The following is a 15,835-nucleotide window of genomic DNA, read 5'->3' as shown; positions in this document are numbered from 1 at the left end:
TGCAGCCTGGTTGGACCAAGCTCAAGCTGGTGCTGACTCGAACATGCATGGAGAGACTCGGCTTGCCACCGACTTCAACCTCTGTTCTCGCATTTGCACCCAGTACGATCACCGCCATGGCCACTTCAAGCTCTACCAACGACATGGCCATCGGTTCAGACGAGATGTTGATCAGCTTGAAGGCCACAGCTCATCTCCGCTTTCAGGACCCTCATAGCGACATCGTAGTCGCACGCGCGGGTACTATCGATACGTCGGGGAAGGCCATCAAAAATCACGAGCGTGGCCAAGATGTCCTGGTATTCATGCAGAAGGGGACATCACAGAGCTGCGACATCAGTCGAGCAAAGGCTCGCGCCTCCCGTGTATGCCTCATGCCTCCTGACATGAGCTACGCAGATGCCGCCTCCATGGTCTACCCCTTCGTGACCGGTCTCACCATTCTGCAAACACAGCTCGGGATAGAATTTCCTTCCCCATCGATAGGGCTAGCGAGGACCGTCGGCTCTGTGCCGACCGCTCTCATCCTGGGAGGCGAACGCGCTCTCGCAGATGCACTCACGCAGCTTCTGCATCTTGCTCTGCCCGGGACGAGCATCCTCGTTGCTTGCAGAGTCGAGGACACCTCGCACCCAGAGCCCTTCGAAGAAGCCGTGAGACCCTTCTGCCACCGAGCGCTCGAGAATGGGGCAGTCTATAGCATCGACGCTGCGGCGCCGGACTTGCTGGAACATCTGCAGGCGGCTGTCGATACCTATGGTGCTTCGTTACAGTTGGTCCTGGACGCTGGGGAAGAAGTTACTAGATGGCCGGGGATTATGGGGATGCTAGATGGTGGTGGTAAGTTCGTCGACTGCACGAGAGTTCATGTAGATGCTGGGACACATGAGGACAACTGTTTGAGTAAAGTGATGGCGACCCTGGAGAAGCTTCTGGATGAAGGCAAGCTGCGGCCACCAATATGCAATGATATGTATACAACGACGTTATGATGCCTGTTCGTCCTCTCCAGAATTCTCAAGTCGTCTACTGTGACCTCTTCGATCTTCACCACTTCGTCAGTTTGACCTGCTCCGCAACTCATCTCTCTCACCACCCATCATCTCCCCCTTCCCAGCCCCATAAACCACATAATTCGCCAACATGCCATCCTGCTGATGATTATTCACATGGCAAATGGCCTGCCAGAACCCGACGTCCGACGCGGTCATCAGCAGCGTCTTGCTGACGCCGTCGTTGAGGGACACGGCGAACGACCTGACGCCGTCGACGACGACCGCGTTGCCGTGCATGTGGAACACGTGGCTGTCGCTGCCCCAGCCGTACGCGTACCAGATCGCCTGGTCGTTCTGGCACATTTCGAAGGGCGGGTTGTTGCCGAAGATGTAGCCGTTGAGGGTCTCTGTGTTTTTGGGCGTTAGGGTTTGAGGATGTGGTGTCTGCGTTACGATGGAGAAGGGCGAGATTGTCACTTACTGAACTCCGGCGCCGCCTCGAATCGTCCCGAGCTGGCCAGGTTGACCACCTGGGGATACCAGACGGAGTAGTTCCCACTCCCAAGGTCCTGCGTGACGGAGCCGAATGTAGACGTCGACACATTGCCGTTGTTCAGCGTCTATGCATTCTCGCCGGACAGGAACGAAGTCGGCTCGTTGTAGGTCCCGAACAGCAAGGGGAATTCCTTGTAGTTCTGCATCGTGGCGTTCATTCGACCGCGGGCGTAGACGATTTGGGGCCCTGTCAAGCCGGCGTCGCTGTCGCTGAGGAGGTCGACGTAGGAGTGGTAACTGAAGGCCTGTTTCGTGGTAAGAAGAGAGATAAGATACGCTGGGGTTGGAACAACGAACCCTTGATTGATCGTTTCCATTCGGCGCTACGGCATCATCTGGGAGCCACTTGTAAACGACGCACTCACCAGGTCCTATCCCACCATCGAGAGGCGGAACAGCCGATGAGAGGGGGATCGTGGCATTTTCATGGGGTCTTGGGTTGGGAACGTAGTCGGAACCCTCGTTCTTCTTGTTGTACGCCAAGCCCATGGAGTGCATCGTAGCGTAGTTTTTCTAAAGCTTGTTGACGAACATGATTTCCAGCAAGTCGCCGACTTCACTCCTCAGCGTGGGGCCCTGTGTTCCTTGCCATGGCGGTTGCTCCGTGAGCTGAGTGAACGAGGCGTCGGTGTACCCGCGATAGAGGGCTTTGAGATAAGTCGTGTTGAACTTGGTGTAAGGTTTCGCGCGTGGGGATTTGTCGATGGGCACCCCGAGCCAGTTGTCCCATCCCATAGGGGCATAGTCCCATTGAACCTCCTCAGCGGCGACATAATATCTGCGCACATTGCCCGAGAAGTGGAAGTCCGATGGGGTCTGAGCAGGAAGTTGGCCATTCATGGAAGCTGCACATGCTTGCCATGGTGAAGCAGAGCTAGGCGTAGGCGATGGCTGGATCGAAGTACCTGCGGCGAGGCCTGAGAGGACAAAAATAAGGGCGGTATGAAGCATGCTCGCGACAATTTCCTGCTCTGTAGAACGCGACACGCCATCATCTGTTGCCAGACCAGACCTTTATAACGATCTCGAAAACCTGTCCCCCGTCAGCTCGTTTGGCGTAGATGCTGTCGTCACGGTATGTTATCTGAATACGAACGTCCGTCATCTTTCTAGTACGTCGATGTACGTTCATCGAGTCGAATAGCCGAAGAAGTCCTGCACACGTACGAAATTCGGACCTACGGATAAAAGTAAAGGCTAATCGGTTTGAGGCAAAGAAAGTGAGATCTGTATGATTGGAGAGAATTCTGTTCCTGATCATTAGGGCTGGTACAGATGCTATGTTCAAGACATCTTTGCCGTAGAATAGAGGTCGTGAGTTCGTACAAGCTTATTAAAGTCGTCGTCACACGAACCTAAAGCTTGGGGATGAACATGGGCGTGTTCTTCTTCCACTCCTGGTAGTCCTTCCTGTCGCCGTACCGCATGTCATACTTGTTTTCGCTGAGAGGAATACCCGACACCTGTAGAGTCAGTCTATGTTAGCAGCGAAAGGCAGACTTCGAGCTTGGTACTCACCTTCAAAAGCAAGAAAGTCACAAACGCAGGGCTCACGGCAGCCATTGCCAAAGCACCAATTCTGCTGACAGCACTTCCACTGAATCCCATGCCTGCCTGTCCCACATTGCTCAACATCACGCCGGCAGCAGTCGTAGCAATGCCGGTCCACAGCGTGCTCTCGCCAAAGTAGTTGGGATGTCTGCTCTTCGACCAAAGGCCCCTCGTGAGAAAGTCCTCGCTGTGCTTCTTCTCCTTCTTCTCCTTCACCCACTGGCTCTTCTGTTGGTCTGCTGTGGCCTCAAATGCCAGACCTCCTACATACAGCAGGATTCCAATGATGTCTGTGATCGTGACCAATGGCAGCGCGGCGAGTGTCGTGGCGGGGATGCTGTTGATGGCGAGAACGGGTATCAGGCAGAGCGAGACCCAGGTTGCTTGGGCGAAGAAGGCGACAAAGAACTTGGGCGGGGACGAACGAATGCTGTCGAATCTAGAGTCTTTTCCATCATCGGCCGTGATTCGCGAGAAGAGGAAGCTGCCCAATCGAGTTGCCCAGAAAGTCACAGCCGCACTGAGGACGACCTGGCGCCAGTTCCACGCGCTCACCCCTCCCTTGGACACGAGGCTGCCGAGAAGGCTGGGCCATGCCGGTCCTGTGCTTCCAGGTCCTGCTGCGAGACGCGCGCGGATGGTGGGAAGGTAGAGGGAGAGGGCGGCGCAGGAGATGTACGTCAACGAGCCGGACAAGTCGTAGAAGCGTTCTGTCTGGAGGAAGATCGAGGGCACCGCGACGGCTGCTTGGATTCCATACGCCAGGCCTATGGATGGGACCAGAGTTCGCAGGAACGGGTTGCGGAAGTTGGTCGCGTTCAGGACGCCATGGAGGATGGAGGCCATTGTTGGTGATTGGGAGAGCTGGACTGACCTACCTCGACCAGAGAGAGAGGATGTCGCAGCTACATTTGTAGTAGGTACGATTTGTGACGTGCCGCGTGCCCTTTGTTGGTAGAGCTACATGCTTGAGGCAAGGTCAAAGTCGTGGGGTCATTTCGATCCTGGCGTTTCAACAAGCGCGCTTTGCTCTCCCCGGCCAGAATTGCCCGTGTCTCCTATACACCGACCGACAAACACACGAGCGATCGTAGCGACTGCCAGCTTGTGTTGATATCTCTGTGGATACGTGAGGCACAGTCGGGCGGTTGTTGAGCCGCCGTAGCACGTTGACGGGGTCGAGAGCGGCCGAGGAGAAGGAAGACGTCCCGGCGTCCTGTACACGCTGAGCTAGGCATCGCCAATGACAACAGTGCCCGACAAGTCTATCCAGGCTGGAGTCGAATGTTTACACTGGAATGCGATGAAGCCTTGAATGAGCCCACGGACTGGAATGCCGAGGCGTATTCATAAAGCTGTCCCGGATCACGATATCACGATCAAGCACTTCGACCACAAGGGGATCCCCTGCCTGTAATCCAGGTGTTAAGATTCACCACAACTGGGGAATACTTGTCTCGAAGATGGCTGAGCTCCCAGCAACGATACAAAAGCCGCGGGATGGGCTGCAGCTGCCAACTTCTTTACTGTATGGCAGTAGCCTGACCAAGGTCAGTTGAGACGTGTCGTCAGCTTTTGAGCTTTGTCCTTGTATTCAACTCTCGGTATGGAAGCCTTTGAAATCTTCAAATACCATCAAGACGCCATTTGAACAGCCCGAAAAGCGTGGGAAAGTCCCGCCTTCACGATGTCGAGCTTCTCCAAGACCGCCATGCACGCGACCTCCTCCGAGAGTGTCATGCACAAGCCGCTATTTGGATACTTCGAACCCAGCAACTCTCACCAACAATCTGAGTTGCGAAATCATCTGGTTGCCGCGACAGGCGAATTCGTAGGCACATACATGTATTGAACATCCCGGATCAGCGACCATGTCCAGACGTTGACAGTAGATCTTGACACAGGTTCTTTCTCCTCGGTTTCCTGGGCCATTCTGCCGCGATGAGAGAGGACTCCTCTTCAACTACAGCGGTCACAAACTTGTATATTGCATTGTCTTACAGCTTCTCTTACCTGGTCAGCATCCAACTCATGTACGCCGCACCACTTCAATGGTCTCATGATCGAAGCTTAGGAGGTCCCAGGCATGCCATCAGCGGTGGCTTCTTTAATCCAGTCGTCACGATTGCTCTCGTTCTCTGCGGTGAGCTGCCTCCCGTACGAGGACTCATCTTCTTACCGGCTCAGTTTCTCGGAGCTATGCTGGCAGCGGAGACTGTGAGCGCGATTATACCTGGAGATACGCACGCTCTCCAAACATTCTTACAAGCAGATGTACACGTTATCCAGGGATTGTTCTTGGAGATGGTTAGTCTTCACACCTCAACAGTCAAAGCAGGGCTGACCCTTTGACAGTGCCTCACAGCGATCTTCGTTTTCGCGGTGCTTATGATGGCTGCCGACAATCCCAAATCGACTGTCAGTATCATCATCCGATTCGAACTGACACGAACTGATCGAGATAGCCCACGTTTTCTATTGCCATTGGCCTCACCTACTTTGCCACTCAGCTGGCCGGCGGAGTCTATACTGGCGCTTCCTTCAACCCAATGCGGTCACTTGCGCCTTGCATTGCCACAGGAGATTTCCCTCCATACCACTGGATCTATTGGGTATGGTCCTTCAATTAAGTCTCCAAAGGCGGTGAATCTGACCACGCAAGATCGGACCTTTGCTAGGGGCTCTCTTAGCCAGCAGCTACTACCACGTCATTCGATACTTCAACTACTGGCCAGTCGAGACAGAGCAATCGATGTGGCTGCCATCCGAAACCAGCCCCTTGTTACAAACAACTTACCGTCGAACAGAAAGCCCTGGACCAACCAGCCCCAGAACAAGACGGCAAACTCTTTCCGAAACAAGCCAACGGGACACGAATGATAGCCAGGAAAGAGGTGACGATAACAGAAAACAGCACCATCCTCACTATCCGTACTATCGATTTCGCAGAGAGGGTCATTATGACCTGATTTCGCATAAGGACTCAAGCAGGAGATCCTCTGACGGGAGGATATTCGAACGGGCTCAGAGAGAAGGACAAGCTGAACATGAACCATTCGATGAAAACCAGCAAGTGCGAAAGAGCCGCGGGAAGGAGAAGGTGGTTGCTCTGGATGTTTGACTGAAGCTGAGTGAAGGATTATCAAAAGTTAATGCGGACCGCCCTTCTCAGTACGTGGCAATGAGAGATTCCAGAGGTTCCCAATGGACTGACGTATTACTGAAAGCTCTGATAAGACTGGACTCGGGCAACAAAGGATACGGTAGACAGAACTACATTACGATTCCAGCATCACGACGCGGAAGCTCGGGCTCGCAGAGCACCGACCCCCATACGTTCAATACCTCCGTACGGCACGAATCCAGCCTATCTCAAGAAATGCCATGAGCAGTTCAGTGTCACATGGATATTGGAAACCTGTCAGGCTATACATACCTGAGCTCAAAAGACAGCAGCTCGTTGGCCCAATCTACGCGCCTTGCCAGCCACCTGCCCTCCGAAGCGAGGTAGCTGATCTGCACGATGCGTTCAAGTGGATGCAGCCTTGTGGCACCACAACACAAAACGCAGAGCTCTCCCACTTCTGCACTTCTTTCTTCCTTCCTACCTACTTCCACGGGTTAATAGCTTCCTCAGTGCTGTTTCTCGATTGCTTGCTACACTCCAGCGGCCATATGGTAGGATTGCCATCCCGGCATGCCGTCCTTGGATGCAAGCCTCACTCTTCGAACTTAACCGTCGGACCGTTTCGCGGAACGCAGTCACCAGTGTCGAAGAAGAGGCAAGATGCGAGTGTCTAGTTGCGTCTTAGCAGGAGCTGAGACGAGTGGCAAGATGGCATACCAGTTCTTGCCTCAGGAACACACAATGATGACGAAGCTCGGAAGATACTCGACGATGCTACGATAAGATGTTCACTGTAGGTATCTCTGTTGGACAAGACTGCTCCCATCATCCATCACGCACAACTGCGGATTACGAGGCCACTTCGCTTTTAAGTGCGCCGCCCATTCGCCGCCCCTTTGAGGGCGGCCTTGATCATGTGGCCGCCGTCGTCATCCCGCCACCCCTTCCCATCAGCCCTCTGACTCTCCTGCTATCATTCGCCGGTACCTGCGTTTCCTGCAGAACATCTCGCTGTGCCGATCAGAGTTCGAAAGATTACTCCTACGACAGAACATCCCCCTCGAGGAAAACAACCTCTTACCGAGAACCCGACACGAGCGACTCCCGCCGTCGACGGCGTCGAGTCACGAAAAACGCAGAACCGATCCACAGACTCCGAAACGAAACATCTATCCTCCCCAACATGCCAGCCAACACACCAACCCGACCACCACCGCCCGTCGCCCAACCACCCCGCCTCTTCGTCAACACCAACGGCTCCGGCGCCCGCTTCTACTACCACGACACCAGCGTCACGATCCAATACTTCGACCCCGTCAGCCACCGCTCCGGCACCTTCATGCCCCCCGTCTACGAAAAGCAGACGTTCGTCTGCACCGACGGCACGAGCTTCGTCTTCTTCCCGGATGGGAGTGGGAGTTATACTTTCTTTGGTGGGACGCGACCGATCGCTCCTGGGGAGGTGGCGTGGATGCCGCCGAGACCTGTCCTCGTGCCGGTGCCGACGCCTGTGGTTGTGCGGGCGACGCCGCCACCACGAATACGCCAAGCACCACCTAGCGAGTTCCAGGAGGAAGAAGACTCGAGCGACGACGATGAGAAGACGCATCGAAAGTGGAAGCTCGGGCTGGCTTGAACGGGGCGTGCTTGCTCGTGGGAACTGTTTCTTCGACGTTAAAGCGCCTACCGGGAGACATCAATATTTGATGTCCCAAACCCCTTACAATGATCCTGGACTCGATGACGACCTCCTCGCCACTTCAACCTCGCAGAACCATCGCAACTGGTCCCTATCCAGCTTCACAGCCACCCACAGCGAGAGTCTGATCCCAATTAACTCGAAAGTGCGAACCAGCATAGCCACCCTGCGTCGACCGTTTCCCACACGCCGGACAAGGCGGTTGATCCAACGGAATAATCACAATCCTCGAGCGATCTCTACAGAAGAAGCGCGGCGAACTATCCGCATATCCCTGTTAGAGAAGGAGCGCCGCCATGTGGATCTCCGTCCCAAACGTCTTGACGTCGTCCACCACCCTCCTGAAATCAGTCCCGTAGCTCGACGTCAGCAGGCCTTTCGCGTACTGCGCGCTCACGTGCACGACAGCTTGGTGCATCTGGCGATCTGTGTCCGCAGCGTTCAGGTATAGCTCGCGAATGGCGTCCGCGAAGGCAGGGGTCTTCCACAACTGAGTTCCTTCTGTCATTTGAGAAGGTCTCTGGACGAGACGATCGCAGAAGCGCTGGGAGGCTATTTGGACGAGAGGTGGGACGTCCAGCTTGTCGGCGAGAGTGTACACGAGGACGTCCAGAAGAACGGGGCGACGGTCCGATCAGTGCCGGTCTTGCTGCGTTTGTATTGGTAGCTGGATGTGTACAGGTATTGCAGCACGGCGTCGACAGCTTCGGAGTGGTCGTCTGGCAGCGTCACTTTACTATTCTTCGCCTCCTGTTCGCTGGTGGTTAGTGGGATTCGAATGAGAAGGACTGCGATACATCTCTCACTTCCCAAGTATCACCCTCGCACGCTTTCGTGAAGAAGCTGGACTGCGTGCAGAGCACGAACTTGTGGACTTGCCATGAATGGTTGTCGCATTCGAGGAGCAGGTCGCTCCACTTTCCGCTGGTTAACAGACTGGGCTTGAGCATTAGCCGACGGACGTGGAACATGAACCCACTCGCAACGGGTTACCTTGGTATGCTCGAGATGACCGGGGCGGGAGCTTGAGCTGGGATGGGAGTTGGAGGCATTGGCGCGTGGTGGAGAGATGTGGTGCGGCTTGGCGATCATGTGAAAGCAAGAATGGCTGGCATATTTTTAACTTTTGACCAGCGGTTTGAAAGACAAAGAGCCGATTGTGTTTGTCTTCGTCTTTCGCCAACCTTGGTTGCAACTGCTCTAAAGGGCAGACGTTCTCGACGGGGTATCATATCATTCTTCCAAGACAGAGCTTTTGTCGTTTGCAAACCTCCACCTTCGCTGCCTTTCCAAATCATATCGCAGCGCATCGCTTTATATCCGCCCATGCCAATGTTCGCACAATTACCTGAGTGGCAATGCAATGACCAGTCCGTCGTCAAAACTAACGAAAAGACAAAATCAACCAGTCCCCCTCCCAAGCCCCTTTTGTCTCGCAATCGCAGCGATTTGGGCATCAGCCCCAAACGCCTTGCACTCCTTAACAACCGCACGAAACTCCGTCCCATAGCTCTCATGTAACAGCTCCTGTGCATGACGAGCGGCGGTCATGACGGCGACTCTCCGCATGGTTCGGCTGTTAGGAGCCTGCTCGTACAGCGCGCGCACGGCCTGCGCGAACCCTGGAGTCGCCCAGTCGGTCTCTGTATGCTTGCAGAATTTGGACGCCGCTTTCTCCGCCAACGGCGGTATGTCGACCGCGACGGCTAGCGTGTAGACGAGGACGTCGACACGATGGGCGGGTGGGCGTAGGGTTCGCCGTAGGAGGTGGAAGTGCCGGAGTAGTCCGAAGTGTAGAGGTACTGCAGCATGGCGTCTACCACATCCTCGTATTCGATCGGTATGTCTACAGCCGGCCCCCTCTTGTTCTTCCTGCCAGACATTAGCGGCTTTAGGTCCCTCTTTTGTAACTCGCTTTGACAGACTTCGATCTCTTTGAACGCAGTGGCAAAGAAGCTGGACTGCGTGGATAGAACGATTCTGTGCAATTTCCACTTCTGGTCCCCGTACTCGAGGGTAAAGTCGCTGTAGACTGGGTTGGTCAGGAGTCTGCGGTGTTGTTAGTAGTCTTCTGCAGATCCAAGGTTGCGTGTTGACTTACTTGGCCACGCCGATGGCCCTTTCTACCGGAGCCTGCGCCATGTTGCAGGTGCTGAACGAAGGTGGTGAGTCCCGGGTGGTATCTATGTCAGAAAGGAAGAAAACAAAGCTGGCTTCAAAAGCCGAAATTGGAGCGCCGTATGTCTAGTCTTGGCATTCATGTGAATGACTTCATTAATCCGTAGAAGGAAGGAGCACGTCCCCTCTTCCTTAGCTTACCTTACCTACTTCTCCACCCCAGCCATCTTATACACCGCCCTCTCGAAAATCCCCGTCATCTCCTTACACCCGGGATCCCCCGGCGGCAAAACCTGCGTCCCAAACGTCAACGCAATCCCGGCCTCACGATCAATCGCCCAGAAAGGATTGACCAGCCCACCCCACTGCATCGTGCCCTTACTCCTCCTCCCCACATCGTCCTCCATCCACAGCGGCCCACCGAGCCCATGCTGCGCCGGAATCCCCTCCGCGACCTCGCCCGGCAACATCGTGGAGAAAGCCTGCACGAAGCCGTTCAGGCCCGCGGCGGAGCCTTCGCCGAGCTGCGGCGTGAACATGGCGTCGACCGTGGCGGGTTGGAGGAGTTTGCTGTCGTTGGCGAGAAGGGAGTGCAGGACTTTGATGTAGTCGCCGAGTTGGGCGTAGGCGCCGTGGCCGCCGAAGCAGTCGGTCGAGTGCGTGTTGAGATGATCCGCGGTGTTGGGGACGAGTTTGCCATCGCCCCCGCGGACCGTGAGGACGGGGATTTTGTCCTTGAGCGTGGGATCTTTGCTGGGCCAGAAGGTTATGCCTTTGATGCCGAGGGGAGGGAAGGTGTGTTTCTTCATCCAGCCTTCGAGGTCGAGGCCTGTGAGGCGGTGGATGAGGACGCCGGTCCAGTCGAGGCCCGTGCTGTACATCCAGCTCTCGCCTGGCTCGTAGATCATAGGGGCGTCGAAGCGTTGGAGAATCGTGGGGGCGTTCTCCTGGCCCTTCTGCCACTGGCCCTTTTGCTGGAGATACTTGACAACATCCGGGGCGATGAGAGGGATGGCCAAGCCTGCAGAATGCGTGAGGAGGTGTCGAAGTGTGATGGTCTTCGTGACTTCCTTGAACTTCGGTTTGTCGTTCTCGTCAAACCCTTCCAGGATGCCATACTGCTTCATCTCAGGAACATGCTTCGAAACATCATCATCAAGCCCAATGAATCCCTGTTCAACCACCTGCAACGCGGCAATCGAAGTCAAAAGCTTCGTCTGCGAGGCCAGCATCAACACAGCATCCTCCTGGATTGGCGAGTCGTCCTTGCCGTAGTTCTGGTACCCGGTCGAGTAGTGGTACTGGAAGCTGCCTTTACAAATCATCAACAACAACGTCAACAAGCCTTAGAGGAGCCAATCTCACCATCTCTATTCGTAGCATAGACAATCGCATGCGGAATCTTCCCATCCTTAACACCCTGCTGGAGAGCCTGCTCCAACTCTGCCTGGACGGACGACATGGTCTTCTCAAGATGTGATCAGCTCTTTCTCCAAACAAGTAACAGGACACGAATGTCAAAAAAAAAGCAACCCAAAACACACTCACCTGCTCAGCCCCTCCCTTTATATGTGCCCCAATCTCCCTTACCCTCCGACTCGCATCCATCGCGTTGGCCAAGAGTTCGACAAACACAGCAGCAGCCCGCTAAGAGCAAGGGAATCGGAAGGAATGACAAGCAGCGCGACACGAAATCCTACCGCGCAAGCTCTGCTACAACAGAACGATGATGCAACAAGTAGCAGGCAAGTCATGAACTACGAACAGCTGGGAGGTCTGACAGGCAGCGAGACTCCTCCCCATCAGCGGTTCCAGCGACTCCATCGTATCCGTCCCTCGGCATCTTCGAATCGCTCTATCCGAGTAAGTGCATGTGCACTAGGAGCAACCCAGCTCTGCTGCTGGAAAGCAGGTACAGCTTTCCTCTCTGCTAGCTCGGAAACCCCGCAGGAACGACATCCCTGTTCGGGGTTGCGCCTAAAGAAGTTAGAACAGCGCTTGGAAGGCCAGGCAGTGAAGTAGGTGAATGAATGAAAGCGACATGTACGCTGCGCGGAACGAGCACTTACCCGTGATCGTATCATCACGTATAGTATCCATCCAGACATCGCTGTCACACAGGGCAAATCTTCAGAAGGAGCAGAACCGGACATATTCCCCCGGTGTCTGTCTGACTATTTCTGATGCCTGATGAATATGTCAGAATATAGCAACACCAGCGGTTGACGCAACTCGGCCAATCGATTGGAGCTTGTAATCCGATCACATGCACTTGCGAGCTCGTTTGCTAAGGTTGGCTAATACTAGAAGCTATTGCGAGAATTCTGGGTATCCACGCTCGTTTGATGACTTCCGAAGACAATCTGCAAGACAGTCTTCAGCTTGCTTTCCAATCCATCCCTTTAACGCCGTCGCTATCATACACACCATGCGAGGAAGATCAAAGCGCAAACCCTCTAATAATGTCCACATCCATCGTCGGCTTCGAAGCTTGATGCAAGAAGCTCAAGAGCGACGATTTCCCTCCACTGTTCGTATCACATTCCATGCCTTTCGCCTCATGAAGCTGCTACAGAAGCAGGCTCCTCGGGGATGGCCTTGACAGCACCAGACGCTTCTAGGCTCTCGCGTTTCTTCCTCTGATCCTCCTCCTTCTTTTGCTTCTGCTTTTCTTGCAGCTTCGCCATCTTCTCCATTTTGATGCGCTCCTTCTCCTCCTTCTCCCTCTCTTTCTGTTTCTGCTCTTCAGACTTGCTCTCCTCCTCCTTGGCTGCGTAATCCTTCCATCTCCTCCAACCATCGAAGTCAATCAGCGCCTGCATGCATCCCCACTCCTTGACTTTACGTTCAAGCCAGACGAAGTTAACCGGCTTGGTCAAGAAATCGTTGCATCCAGCTGCTAGGGCCTCGTGTCGATCGGACTGCAGGGACGAAGCCGTGAGCGCAACGATAATGATCGGTGATTTGAACAGCCCTTCGCCCTTGGCCAGCCTGTCGTCCTCGGGATTGTGGGCCTTCTCCTTGCCCTTTCCATCCGCTCCTTCTCCCTTCTCGGCAGGGCTGGTAGGGGCAGACGAGGAGAAGACGCCAATACCATTTATCCTCTCCAACCTTCGAATCTCTTTGGTGGCTTGCAGCCCGTTCATGATCGGCATCTGAATGTCCATCAAAACCAAATGGTATCCTCCTTGCTTCCACTTGTCCACAGCAATTTGACCGTTCATCGCCGTCTGCCATCGCACTTTCAACCTCTTCATCAAACCCTCCAGAATACGGAGGTTAATGATATTGTCCTCCACAATCAGGACGTTGATTGGCGGGACAGATCCATCGAGCATGCTGGACACATTTGGCAACGTTGGATTGGGGGCCCAAGTGTCGGTTGTGATTTGACCGCTACGTCTCGAGCTTGGTCTGTCAGGAGTTGGTTTACGCTGCTTTTTCGGCCGAGAGGAGCGATGTGTGTGTGCTGAGTTGGGCACACCGCTCGAGGGCGTGGCAGGATTGGAGCTGGTTCGTCCCATCGGTACTGAGTCTGGCGCTGGAGGTGTGGGAAGAGGCGGCGCTGATGCCAGGCCGTTAGGATGGTGGTGCTCGGAAGCAGTCGAATCGACGCGAGGTCTATTAGAAGCTCGGTGTGGTAGGTGTGTAGGAGGTTGTGGGTTAGTGGCACTGCTAGGTGGAGCGGCTGTGCTGCTGTGAGTGATGATAGTAGGCGATGAAGTGTGCTGTCGGGTGTATTTAGGTCTGTGTTCCCTCTCGGCTCGATGGCCTCTGTTCCTGCCACCGGGTGAGGGCAGAGGCGGTATCTGGCCAGTGTTTAGGACTGATATCGATCTTGGATGGTCAGCGGCGACAATGGAGTGATGATGATCGCGAGCGTTGGGTTGGAGTACTGTGTGTGGCAGCGTGGGTTGTATCATAGCCGGCATGGGTGGGAAGTAGTCCGTTCCGTTCTCGTGCGGCCTCAGGTCCTCCATAGGGTGATAGGATTGATACTGAACATTCCGTGGCGATGGTCGGGGTGTCCTCTTTTGCGGCACATCAATGATCAGCGCCTCGTCCACCGTCTGCCCTCCAGGGTAGTACGAATCTATTGTCCTGCAAATCTCCTCTTCTGGACCAAGCATCCGTATGCTGCGAGGGCCTGCATGATCCGCTCGAGCAGCGATAGACAGTGTCATGTCCGGAGCATCGAAGGTCTTGCCCAAGGAGTTGGCGTACTTTCGCAGTATCATATCCCTCACATCATCTACCAGATCGTCTTCTCGAATCTGGACAAGCGTTGCTGATGCGTTTGGCCGCTTGACCCAGATCTTGCGCTGCAACATCGCGGCCATGTTCGGTATGCTAGACGCAAAATAATCGTTCAGGCCGTCGCCAGTGGGCAAGGCACCGGTGCTGGCACTGGCTGGCGCCGAATCTGCTCGTTGCGGAGCGTCGATGAGCGTCCTCACGATCTTAGCATTGGCGCTACCGACGATGCTCTGGCGACGAGTATCGGCGTTGGATGTGAATGAGAGACTCTTTGTAGAGTGGGCAGGGGAGGCGGCGAGGGCGAGGCCGGGTTGGGTAGGGTGGTAGTGGATGTTCTCAGAGCTGGTGGATGCGAGCGTGACTTCTCCAGAAGCTGGACGTTGAGCGAAGCTGTAGCGCCGGTGTTAGCCGAGATATCACCACGAGGAAGGCACGCAGAAGCAATAGAGAGTGTATGAGACATTGTGAAGATTTTGGCGGATGATGCACACAGCTGAGCAACAGCTTATGCACGAAATCGCTGATCACACAGGCATGGACGGGTTGGATGGGTGCACTCACTCAAAGCTGTCCAGTGCCCGTGACTCGCGTGCTAGAGCGTCCGGCGTGGGCTCTTCGACCACCAGACGCGGGTTCACGGGCAGTTGGTCCACATCCAACTTCAACTCGGGCGGTTGGTCGGGGTGGTCGTTGTGTGTAGACTTCGAGCGAGGCGAATCCGCGCCGTCGCTGCTGCTGCCCAGCTCTTCGGTCTGCACCACGGTATCGACCTTGTCCGCAGGGTCTGAGGCCACCCTCCTCCGAGTCGTAGGCGTCTGCTGCACCACGGCAGCAGTGTTCAGGCTGGGGACGCTACCGCTGCGCAGGTCCTCAGGAAACTCCGGGATATCCGCGTCTTGAGCTCGGAACTTGTCTCTGAGCTTCGCCAGCGACGACGACTTGCGCGGGGCGGTGGGCGTGGCGGTGCAGCCGGGGAGGACGGGCGACGGCGAGGTGCTGGTGATGTTTGTGGTTTCGCTCTGGTCGCTGGCGCTGCTCTCGGCGGCCACGGAGTGTTTGGAAGACAGTCGGCGGAAGATTGGGCGCAAGGAAAACCTCGCCATGGTGGTCAAGCCACAGCTGCGGCGGCCATTGATCGACAAGCAGCTGTTGGGTCTGGCGTCGACAATGATAAATGTGCTGGGCGGAGCGTCGTGGGGAGGTGTTGGTAGGTGTTCAGGGTGCGTTGAAGAGCAGAAGAAGAGTGCTCAACAAGAAGCCTCTCGCTATCGACCGCTCCGGCGCTGAATCAGGTGGCTCCTGCGGGTGGTGAAGCCTTGGAAAGCGCGTTGGCCGTAGCGATCGAGGATCGAGGATCGAGTATGATCCTGAGCGTCTTGTCTGTCTGCGACTTTCCACAAACAACTCGCCGAATCTCAGTGTTCTATGTCTTGAGACACACCAACAATGTGATAACAAGTATTCACAGCTGCCTAAACCACAATTCACCGAAACCTGCTCACTATAACCTCCCACATCCATGGCAGGACACCG

At 55.1% G+C, this 15,835-nt stretch overlaps 9 protein-coding genes across 9 annotated transcripts; 3 read left to right on the top strand and 6 right to left on the bottom strand.

Moving 5' to 3' along the window:
- Positions 1–116: 116 nt before the first annotated feature.
- Positions 117–992, top strand: M409DRAFT_24330 (uncharacterized protein; the record flags this gene model as incomplete). Its single annotated transcript, XM_033807195.1, has 1 exon — positions 117–992. One exon carries the CDS (start codon positions 117–119, stop codon positions 990–992), a length of 876 nt encoding a protein of 291 aa, XP_033666368.1.
- M409DRAFT_67295 (uncharacterized protein) lies at positions 987–2,501 on the bottom strand (the record flags this gene model as incomplete). Its single annotated transcript, XM_033817335.1, has 6 exons — positions 987–1,006; positions 1,094–1,402; positions 1,477–1,553; positions 1,635–1,795; positions 1,848–2,015; positions 2,079–2,501. The coding sequence occupies 6 exons, from the start codon at positions 2,499–2,501 to the stop codon at positions 987–989; spliced, it is 1,158 nt and encodes a 385-aa protein (XP_033666367.1).
- A 404-nt stretch (positions 2,502–2,905) lies between these two features.
- M409DRAFT_67294 (uncharacterized protein) lies at positions 2,906–3,947 on the bottom strand (the record flags this gene model as incomplete). The annotated part of the gene is made up of 2 exons (XM_033817334.1): positions 2,906–3,013; positions 3,069–3,947. 2 exons carry the CDS (start codon positions 3,945–3,947, stop codon positions 2,906–2,908), a joined length of 987 nt encoding a protein of 328 aa, XP_033666366.1.
- Positions 3,948–4,788: 841 nt separating this feature from the next.
- Positions 4,789–5,981, top strand: M409DRAFT_24326 (uncharacterized protein; the record flags this gene model as incomplete). The annotated part of the gene is made up of 6 exons (XM_033807194.1): positions 4,789–4,946; positions 5,006–5,408; positions 5,457–5,519; positions 5,567–5,713; positions 5,764–5,855; positions 5,909–5,981. 6 exons carry the CDS (start codon positions 4,789–4,791, stop codon positions 5,979–5,981), a joined length of 936 nt encoding a protein of 311 aa, XP_033666365.1.
- Positions 5,982–7,012: 1,031 nt separating this feature from the next.
- M409DRAFT_55862 (uncharacterized protein) lies at positions 7,013–7,864 on the top strand (the record flags this gene model as incomplete). The annotated part of the gene is made up of 1 exon (XM_033813117.1): positions 7,013–7,864. The coding sequence occupies one exon, from the start codon at positions 7,013–7,015 to the stop codon at positions 7,862–7,864; it is 852 nt and encodes a 283-aa protein (XP_033666364.1).
- Positions 7,865–8,204: 340 nt separating this feature from the next.
- On the bottom strand, positions 8,205–8,979 carry M409DRAFT_24324 (uncharacterized protein; the record flags this gene model as incomplete). The annotated part of the gene is made up of 4 exons (XM_033807193.1): positions 8,205–8,479; positions 8,527–8,677; positions 8,734–8,863; positions 8,921–8,979. 4 exons carry the CDS (start codon positions 8,977–8,979, stop codon positions 8,205–8,207), a joined length of 615 nt encoding a protein of 204 aa, XP_033666363.1.
- Positions 8,980–9,328: 349 nt separating this feature from the next.
- M409DRAFT_55861 (uncharacterized protein) lies at positions 9,329–10,069 on the bottom strand (the record flags this gene model as incomplete). Its single annotated transcript, XM_033813116.1, has 3 exons — positions 9,329–9,799; positions 9,853–9,976; positions 10,029–10,069. 3 exons carry the CDS (start codon positions 10,067–10,069, stop codon positions 9,329–9,331), a joined length of 636 nt encoding a protein of 211 aa, XP_033666362.1.
- A 182-nt stretch (positions 10,070–10,251) lies between these two features.
- Positions 10,252–11,507, bottom strand: M409DRAFT_24322 (uncharacterized protein; the record flags this gene model as incomplete). The annotated part of the gene is made up of 2 exons (XM_033807192.1): positions 10,252–11,357; positions 11,411–11,507. 2 exons carry the CDS (start codon positions 11,505–11,507, stop codon positions 10,252–10,254), a joined length of 1,203 nt encoding a protein of 400 aa, XP_033666361.1.
- A 1,096-nt stretch (positions 11,508–12,603) lies between these two features.
- M409DRAFT_67291 (uncharacterized protein) lies at positions 12,604–15,405 on the bottom strand (the record flags this gene model as incomplete). Its single annotated transcript, XM_033817333.1, has 2 exons — positions 12,604–14,530; positions 14,864–15,405. The coding sequence occupies 2 exons, from the start codon at positions 15,403–15,405 to the stop codon at positions 12,604–12,606; spliced, it is 2,469 nt and encodes an 822-aa protein (XP_033666360.1).
- Between the last annotated feature and the right edge of the window lie 430 nt (positions 15,406–15,835).

Source organism: Zasmidium cellare (genome assembly GCF_010093935.1).
Source record: "Zasmidium cellare ATCC 36951 unplaced genomic scaffold M409scaffold_22, whole genome shotgun sequence".
Classification (NCBI taxonomy): Eukaryota; Fungi; Ascomycota; class Dothideomycetes; order Mycosphaerellales; family Mycosphaerellaceae; genus Zasmidium; species Zasmidium cellare.
The sequence above is the reverse complement of the archived record's forward strand: the minus strand, read 5'-3'. Positions and strand labels throughout refer to the sequence as shown.